The sequence below is a fragment of the Miniopterus natalensis genome, chromosome 1 (genome assembly GCF_054644295.1).
Source record: "Miniopterus natalensis isolate mMinNat1 chromosome 1, mMinNat1.hap1, whole genome shotgun sequence".
Lineage (NCBI taxonomy): Eukaryota > Metazoa > Chordata > Mammalia > Chiroptera > Miniopteridae > Miniopterus > Miniopterus natalensis.
In genome coordinates this window covers 69079151-69088721 of record NC_142081.1, presented here as the reverse complement: position 1 = coordinate 69088721, position 9571 = coordinate 69079151, and the positions used below count along the sequence as shown (strand labels likewise).

Below are 9571 nucleotides of genomic sequence, written 5' to 3'. Positions count from 1 at the left end.
CTGCCCGAGCACCTCCCCACCCCTGCCGGCGTTGCCATGGTCTCTTCTATCTCCTCTCCCCACCCTCCCCACCCTCTCCTCTCCTCTCCTCACCCTGCCCCTTTAAATCTGCCTGGCCCAGCCTCCCCCGTGATGCTGGGATGGAGCAAACATTGATTTGTGCTGGGATGGAATCGGAATTTTGATATTTTTTTCCTCTCCCAACCATAAGAAGAAAAAACATAATAAATACACCCCCCTTTGGTAGCCCCCTCTCCCTTCCCACCCAGCTCTTAGCTCCTCTTCCTTTATCTCCATCCGAGGCAGAATTTTTTCCCTACACTATTCCCCCACCCCGCCACCCGCCACTACCTCGCCCCCTCCCCCCCACCGCCTGGTCCTCCAGCTAGGGAGAGGGGCAACTCTCTCCTGCGGCTCCCCCACCTTCGCTCTCTGGGTTGGAGCAGCCTCTCCGGCAGGGGAGGGGGCTTGGCTTGTCGGGCGAGGTGGGAGTGGAGGTATCCTGCCATGGACGCCGTGCCTGGGAGGCGGTCTGCGCCCCAGCCCACATGGTGAGTAGCCTACCCACTCCCCCCTGCCTGTCTGCCCACCCCCACCCTCGCGTTTGCCCTGCAGAGCCTCCCCATCTCCTTTTCCCCACCAAACCTTCTGCCCACCTTGTTCAGATCTCCTCTGCTACATCTCCCACCTTTGCTTGGGAAGCCAAAGAACCGGGACTGGGGGGTCCTGACAGCAGCCAAGTAAGCGGATGGCCTAAGACTCTGCCCAGCCCCCTCTCAGAACCCTCCTCCCCAAAACTGCCATCCACACTGGACACTCTGGGGTTCTAGACTGGAGAACTGGGACTCCCGCTTGGGATTGGGACCCCAAGTAATGGGAGGGGTCCTCTACTAGAATAGAGCGGTGAGGGAGCCCCCGTGCCTCCAAAGCTTAGGAGCGGCTGTAAGATGCTACCGCAGGTGGGGGGTTGGGGGCGGTGCTGCTGCCCCGGAGCCACTGGGCCAAGGAGCCGCGGGCAAAGAGGAGGGGCCTCGCTCACCACTACCCCCCCCTCTTTCTCTGCAGCCACTCAGGATGAGGGTCCGGCCCTGCCAGCCCGCGCTGGGGCCCCCCCGCCCGGCCCCAGTCTAACTGCCCCCGCCCCCAGGCCTCGCCCGGCTCCCAGGCCCCCAGCCGGCTCTCCAGCCCCAGGATGCGCTGAGCCGCCGGGGGGCTGAGGCCGCGCCAACTACATGCATGTCCCCCGGGGGCAAGTTCGACTTTGACGACGGGGGCTGCTACGTGGGGGGCTGGGAGGCGGGGCGGGCACATGGCTACGGCGTGTGCACCGGGCCCGGCGCCCAGGGCGAGTACAGCGGCTGCTGGGCACACGGCTTCGAGTCACTGGGCGTCTTCACGGGGCCCGGCGGACACAGCTACCAGGGCCACTGGCAGCAGGGCAAGCGCGAAGGGCTGGGCGTGGAGCGCAAGAGCCGCTGGACGTACCGCGGCGAGTGGCTGGGCGGGCTGAAGGGGCGCAGCGGCGTGTGGGAGAGCGTGTCCGGCCTGCGCTACGCCGGGCTCTGGAAGGACGGCTTCCAGGACGGCTACGGCACCGAGACCTACTCCGACGGAGGTGCGGGGCCCGGCCCACTGCTGTCTGTCTGCTGGTCCGCGTACGCCTCCCAGTCGGTCTGGCCCGCGTATGCCTTTCCCCGCCATATCTCCCCACCCCCATGCCCTGCTCTTTTCCCATACGCCATCCCCTTCAACATGCACCCCTGCGCCCACCTTCCTGGCCTCTCCTCCCGCCATCGCACACGCCTTACTCATTTGTCGGCCCCCTGCCTGCTTTTCCCTCTCCCCAATCTACCTGTCCCTCACTCCACCCCCCACCCCCACCTCACCCCCGTCTGACCCTCACACACCCCGTTTGCCAGCCCCTTACACGCCTCCTCTGTGCCGGTCCCACGCACCTCCCCTCTCCACCTACCTGCCCCTAACACCTCTGCTCTGCCTGTCCACTCACATTTCCGCAGTCGGCTTGCCCCTCCTAGTCCTGTTTGCTTGTCACATGGCTATCTTATACACTCCGTCAGCCTGTCCTTTACACCTCTGGACTGTCTGTCCCCCGCACACCACAGCCTGCCTGCCCCTCTGCCTTTCCCTTGTCTACCTACACCGCCAAAATTCACAGGCCTCTTGCTACTTGTCTGCCGCTTTTCCACACCTTCCGACCCCACCTGGCCTGTCCCTAGCCCTAGTGCCCTTCCCCGACCTCCACACTAAGGCTTCCAGGGGTGCTTGGGGCCTGGGGTGCAAGGAGCAGCAGGTCCTGATTCTTTCTCCCCCTCCTATCCCGCCCTCAGGCACCTACCAGGGCCAGTGGCAGGCCGGGAAGCGCCACGGCTACGGGGTGCGCCAGAGCGTGCCCTACCATCAGGCGGCGCTGCTGCGCTCCCCCCGCCGCACCTCTCTGGACTCGGGCCACAGCGACCCCCCGACGCCGCCCCCGCCCCTGCCCCTGCCCGGCGACGAGGGAGGCAGCCCGGCCTCCGGCTCGCGGGGCGGCTTCGTGCTAGCCGGGCCTGGGGACGCTGACCGCGCGTCCTCCCGCAAGCGCACCCCTGCGGCCGGCGGCTTCTTCCGCCGCTCGTTGCTGCTTAGCGGGCTCCGAGCGGGCGCGCGCCGCAGCTCCCTGGGCAGCAAACGAGGCTCCCTCCGTAGCGAGGTGAGCAGCGAGGTGGGCAGTACAGGGCCTCTGGGCTCCGAGGCCAGCGGGCCCCTGGCCCCAGCGCCGCCAGCCCTCATCGAGGGCTCTGCCACGGAGGTGTATGCGGGCGAATGGCGCGCCGACCGGCGCAGCGGCTACGGCGTGAGCCAGCGCTCCAACGGGCTTCGCTACGAGGGCGAGTGGCTGGGCAACCGGCGGCACGGCTACGGGCGCACCACCCGCCCCGACGGCTCCCGTGAAGAGGGCAAGTACAAGCGCAACAGGCTGGTGCACGGGGGGCGCGTGCGCAGCCTCCTGCCTCTGGCCCTTCGGCGGGGAAAAGTCAAGGAGAAGGTGGACAGGGCTGTCGAGGGCGCCCGTCGAGCAGTGAGTGCTGCCCGCCAGCGCCAGGAGATTGCTGCTGCCAGGTGGGCATCGGGTGCAGAGGCCAAAGCTGGGCCAAGGGGAGAAGGTACCCTGGGGACAGGGAAGGTGCCTAAAGGAAGACCCAGACACATGGCTTAGGGCCTAGTAGGGAAGAGCAGGCCTAGAGCCAGGTAGTTGTAGCCCTGGGTGTTTGGAGTGTTTATATCTGAGGCTACAGGTGGATGTAGGTGTAACTGGGTGGCTGGGTGTTTGAGGGAAGCCGTGTTAGACTGTGCGTCGCAGTGTCTTTTGTGGGGACATTCGTCATTGTGTGTGGGATTAGCAATGAGCGCTGCCTTGTGCAGCCCCAGAAACCTCTTAGAACTAAGACGTGTCCCCAGTCTTCCTTTGCTTGTAGCTAATCCAGACTCCAGGCCAGGCAGGGAGCAGCAGCCCTGGGCAGAGACAGGACGTGCATTCCTAACCACAGTTCAGCCTGCCCACAGTCTGATATCATTTCAGGCTGGGGTCTTGGGGAAGTCTAGTTTGTACAGTTGACCTATCCACCTAACAAGACAGTTCCTCTCAGCTTTGCCTCCTCTGTCTCCCATTCTTTACCCACTGATAAAGATTTGAAGGGAGGAGGCTTGCTGGTAAACGAAGTTTTTCCCCTGCAAATCAGATTACATATCCATGCATCAGGAACCTTGTTATTTAAAGCAGTGCTGTCCAGTAGGAATATAATGTAAGGCAAACACATAATTTTAAACCATATAAAAAAATAAAAACAAACAGATGAAGTGAATTTAAATAATATGTTTTTTCTTTAAACCAATATATCCAAAATATTATTTCAACCTATAATCATTATAAAATTATAAATGAGATATTTTACATTCCCCTCCCCTTTTTTTACTAAGTCTTTCACATCTAGCATGCATTTTACACTTACAGCACATCATTTCAATTCAGGCTAGCCATGTTTTAAGTGCCTAATAGCTACATATGACTTGTCACAACTGGAGTAAATAGCACAGATCTAAAGAAAGCCAAAAATCCATTTGTAATGAGATTCACAGGCCCCTGATTTATGCAACTCACACATATGAATTTTTATATATTGGATTTTATTTAAAGAGGAAGGCACAGTTGAAGGATTTTGTTAAATTTTGAGACTGTTTCAGAGGATCAGAGATCAAGATATATCTAAATATGCTTCAGTGGGTTTGCATAATAGGTGACAAGGGGTGTGTGTGTGTACACATGTGATATCCAGAGTAGATGTCTATCTGTACATATATGTGAGCATCTGGATGATTAGAGTCCAGGGCCATAAGCCAGAGAAGGGGGAAGGCAGAGCACCAGGGAGCACTGTAGAGTAGATGAAGAACAGGCATGTGCAGGAAAAACTAATCTCAGTAACTGGAGGATCAGGCAGTGAAAGGAGGTTGGTTGGTCTCCCCAGCAACAGGCCTGGCAAACCTGATTGGCTTCAAGCTGCCATGGAAACAGCAGAACCTCAGCAGCAGGTGCCTCTGCCAGGTAGCCTGAGCCTGGCCTGATGTCCAAGCACTGGGTCTGGGACTGGGTTTGCTGCCTAGGACTTGATCATCCATACCCTCCCAACTCAGAAACACAGGCCTTTGTCAGTGTTGCCATTTCTTTACCTCCAACATAATTCAATGTAACCCAAGACTGTGATCCTCATCCCCTGCCCTAAACCCTGAAACCAGCTCAGTTTCAATACAGGGCTAGTCATATAAAGTCCGAAAGCCCTAAGATGGAAGAATAGCATCACCTGAGGACCCTTTAAGCAGGCTCTAAAGGTCCTTGACCCACCAGGTTTGATGGGAGGAGGCCGGCCATATCTTCCAAGGTACATACAGAGCAGGTGGACCTAAGTCTGCAATGGACACCACCACCCTTGTCCCTACCCCCATACTCAGACTGCCTTCCTAGGCCAGATTAAATAGGCCTGGGGCCAGAGGGAATCATGGGTCTTGGTCCATTCAATCCCATGGCAAGTATATCAGTCAGAATTACAGTACTAATTTAATGATTACAAGGCATCTTGCCATTAACAGCAGAGGGCGAAAGGGAAGGGAAAATTGAGAAAGTGTATGACATCAGAGGGAAAACGTGGAAACAACAATAGGGAAAGGATTGATAATGCTTCAAGGTAACCTGTACCTAAGGAACAGGGCAGGATGGGGGGGGGCTGTAGGAAGGAGACTAGGATCTTACCCAGAAGGTATAATCACTGTGGTGAGAAAGCATGCCTGTGAGCAGGGAAGGGGGACCCACCCTTACTCCAGTTCCAGAGTTCAGAAAGGATAAGGTGGTTCGGGGGACAGTAGCAGTGAGGATGGGGGTGGAGTGGGCTGGGAGAACAATGTAACAACAGAATAAGCTGAGGAAAAGCAAGATGTGAGATTCTCATGTCAGGAAATCTGCAAGGAGAGGCAGGATTCAGGAAGGGCTAGCAGGAGTGAGGGGAAGGGAAGCAAAGGCTCCTAATACTGGGAGAGGATGGCTCAGAGCAAGGACGTGTGGGGGGAGGGGCGAGTAGGACGAAGCTGTTAAAAGTGCAGGATTGAGGTACAGGAAAAACACCCTGGACCCCTCAGAGAGCTGTGTGACCCCAGGAGTATGAGAGGAGTTGATAACAAGAGGTACCAACAGCAAAGAGAGTGGGCAGGCAGAGCTTAAAGCACAAGCAGGTGCGACTGACTGCAGAGGGATGTACTAAGAGTAAGGTCTCAATTGTCAGTGGGAAGGGAGTAGGACAGGAATGGAATAACAGAGCTGAGGGCAGCTGGGGGGGCCTGGCCCTGTAGCCTGAAGAAGGAAAGTGTTACTACAGAACATAATGATGGAAGGGTGTGAGAGGACCAGGAGGGTGTGATGACAGCAGGCGTACCTGAGGTCTAGGAGAGGAAACCAAAGGCCAGCTGCTCTGCCCGGCCGGGGATGTACTGTGGTGGGGACATGGGCCAGGGGGCTGGAGCATCTGAGCAGGTCTGCTAAGTCCCTGTCCCTGGAACCTGACAGGGCAGCAGACGCCCTCCTAAAGGCAGTAGCAGCCAGCAGCGTTGCTGAGAAGGCTGTGGAGGCTGCTCGAATGGCCAAACTGATAGCCCAGGACCTGCAACCCATGTTAGAGGCCCCAGGTGAGGCATGGGCAGCCTGGGGCGGGGGTGGGCCCCCTGGGGAGCTGGAAGGGAAAAGGGAAGGGAATCCTCACAGGAGGCTGGGGATGGGAAAGCCAAGGTATGAGGGTTTGAGGGGACAGAGGGTGGCAGGCTAGGGAATAGAACTGGGAATTGATGGCATAGGGTAATAAGGACATGGAGTTGGGGTCTTGCAATGAGAGGCTGTAAGCCTGGGAATACCAAAGTCCTGGGAGGTGCCCAGTTGGAGGGATAAAGCAGTAACTTTTGCAGCCCAAGGCCAGTTAGGCCCCTCTGATTCTTAGCTATCCCTGCCCCAGGCCGCAGACCCAGGCAGGACTCAGAAGGTTCCGACACAGAGCCCTTGGATGAGGACAGCCCTGGGGTGTACGAGAATGGACTGACCCCCTCAGAGGGCTCCCCTGAACTGCCCAGCAGTCCTGCCTCCTCCCACCAACCCTGGCGACCCTCAGCCTGCCGGAACCCACTGCCTCCTGGAGGGGACCGGGGTCCTTTCTCCAGCCCCAAAGCTTGGCCTGAGGAGTGGGGGAGCCCAGGTGAGCAGGCAGAGGAACTAGCTGGCTATGAGGCTGAGGATGAGGCTGGGATCCAGGGCCCAGGATCCCCACTCCTTGGAGGCTGCAGTGACAGTTCTGGAAGTCTTCGAGAGGAGGAGGGGGAAGATGAAGAGCCCTTGCCCACCATGAGGACCCAAGGGGCCTTGGAGCCTGAGCCTATGGCCACACCAGTCCTGAGGGGCCTGTCCTCAAGGGGTCCTGAAGCTGGGTGCCTGATGGAAGAGCTTGAGGAGCCAGCTGCACCTGAGAGGCCCGCCCAGCCGGTGAGACAGACACCCTTCATCCCGCTTTGTGCCCTCTGAGTCTCAGCTCATTTCTGGCCCCTCTTCTCAAAGCCTTGCCTCTCATCCTTTCTAGACCTCTCTCATCCCCTGAGGGACTTTGATTTGGATTCAGCTTTCTTTGTGCCTGCCTAGTCTTAAACCATATCCTACCTCAAAAAAAAAAAAATTTTAAAAATTTGAGAGCTGGAAGAAACCTGAGAGACCTTCATGTCCAACTCTCTCTTTTGACAGAAAGGGAAACTGAGTCACAGAGCACTTAAAGTAACTTGCCCTAGGTTACAAAGGAATAATTAACAGTAGAGCCAGAACATCTTTCCTTGTTCTCCTTCCATATCATTTCCAGCTCCCAGTTTCCTACTCCACTCCCACCCCCCACCTCCACACTTTCTGTCTTTGGTGCCCAGAAATAAAAAAGGAAAAGCTTGTTCCCTCCTCCCTACCCCGACTCTCCCTCCCTCTCCTGGGAAGAAGGGAAATAAGAAAGAAGGCAGAAAACCAGGAGGGGCGGAGTTTTTCCAGAACCCTCTACTCTGATTGGACTCCAGGCCTTCTGTTTCCTAGCAACCACATCCTCACCCCTTCATCCCTTTCTACTTTACTGCAGTACCAGCTGCCGCTGCCAATGTGTGCTACTAAGGCCGGGCACCTTCTGCCTGGGCCATGTGACGTGCTGATGGGAGGAGGGAGGCAGGGTTATTCCTGACTTGAAGGAGCCAGAGGGAAGGTGGGGCCCTGGCTGGGAGAAGAGGAGTGTTTTGCAATCCAACACAAGGGTTGGTGATTCCCCTGCTCTGGCCTCTGAGGAAATGTGCCTGGGACTCTTCAGCTTTGCCACCTAGGCCAGGGCAGGACGGTGGAACCTGTCGCTGGACCTTGTCCTCAGGGACTAAGACTGCATTTCTCCCATCTCTCTAGGGAGCTGCCAATCCCCTGGTGGTGGGAGCCGTGGCCCTCCTGGACCTCAGCCTGGCGTTCCTGTTCTCCCAGCTCCTCACCTAAGGCTCCTGCCTGGCCTAATTCTGGCTTCAGTTGCTGCCTCTTCACTCCTTTGACTTGCCTTTTTTCTCTTTTCCTCCTTCTGCTTGTTTTTTCTCCAATCTTCTCCTTTTCCTTTCTTTTCTGTCTCCCTTTGTTTTTATCTCTTGCTTTTCTTTCCTGTTCTCCTTTCAGATTCTCTCATTTATTCTGGATCTGTTTCTGTCTTCCTCACTCCCTTTCCCACCCCAACTCTTTCTTTCTCTAGATTGTTTACATATGAAGGGCTTTTCTTGCTCAGAGTTGCTCTCTTCTCTGAGACACACAAATCTAAGTCAGACCATTGCCCCATACCCTCCCCACCTTTTCTTTAGACCTGAACTTGGATGATGGTGGGGTTTGGTGTCCTGAGGAGTCTCCTGGAACCTGAGTGGAAAGGAGGAAGAAAATGGAGGAGTGACTATACTGGGCAAGGCACTGGTTGAGCTCTGTGGCTCCCTAACCCAGGGCCCTGGTGGCCCTGAGACCTAGTGAAAAACCTGGAGGAGGTACAGTCATCACCTCTGACTTTGGAGGATCCTATCTCCCCTCTAAGCACTGAGATAGGTTCTTGCCCAATCCCATCCTCCCCTGAAAGAGATATGAAGGGAAATGAAAAGTAGGATGACTTCCTAGCATCTCCCACTTTCTTTCCTCTACAACCAGCCCCTCATCTAATCCCCTAGGGTGGCATGCCATGTCAACAGCAATGTGTAAAGGAAAGAAAGAGCCCATTGCAGGCAAGTCCATCCACTGACCTCTCCCACCCTTCTCTCTCCCCTAAAAGTTTATCTGATTGGTCTGGACTCACTCGTGGCCTTTGATTAAATTTCTAAGGGGCCTGAAGAATACATTCCTTCAGCAGAGGGTTAGAGGCACTTGAGCAAGTACCCCAGTCCGCAACCCTGGCAGTTGTGTTTGGGGAGGCAGTTTTGAGGAATGGAACCAGACCAGGTGACAGGAGCTCACAGGGCAGCAAAAGTTGTGACAAGCTTAATCTCTAAGTGGGTTATATCTCTTCCCTAATCATATCAGAATCTTGTGAAATGAGTAAACAGGAGGGGATCACAGGAAGCCAATCTATCATACACTTGCCAGGCAGGGCAGAGGTGGGTGGAGAGCCCTGTTTGAGGTTGTGGCTGATCCCTAGTACTAACTTTTTCCCCTGGGGGCAGGAAGCCCTAGGAAGAGGGGACTGTAAGGTCCCCAGGGGATCTTTCCTCCCTCCCCTGCATGAGGCAGAGGCAAGCTGCCTGCCAAACCCCTCCCTCAAGGAATGGCCTTGCCTGGGAATGCCCACCACACACATCCTCTTCTTTTTTTCTAGTCAAACTCTGTTTACTCCTTGGCCTGCCTCCTTCCTTCCTCCCTCTCAATCTTTACTTCTGATTTCTATTTCATGGAATTTGGGATTGAAGTTCAACTACAACAGTGCCGCCAACACCAAGTCTTGCAGGAAAAAAATAC

At 56.0% G+C, this 9571-nt stretch overlaps 1 protein-coding gene across 2 annotated transcripts; it reads left to right on the top strand.

Annotated features, from left to right (window-relative positions):
- Positions 1–1236: 1236 nt before the first annotated feature.
- JPH4 (junctophilin 4) lies at positions 1237–8821 on the top strand. 2 transcript variants are annotated; one of them, XM_087815099.1, is made up of 5 exons: positions 1237–1615; positions 2349–3120; positions 6110–6228; positions 6549–7069; positions 8006–8821. In XM_087815099.1, exons 1-5 carry the CDS (start codon positions 1237–1239, stop codon positions 8087–8089), a joined length of 1875 nt encoding a protein of 624 aa, XP_087671225.1. In that variant the 3' UTR covers positions 8090–8821. The 2 variants fall into 2 exon arrangements, with proteins under 2 accessions (XP_087671225.1, XP_087671227.1); XM_087815101.1 differs by having other exon boundaries at positions 6534–7069.
- The last annotated feature ends 750 nt before the right edge of the window (positions 8822–9571 follow it).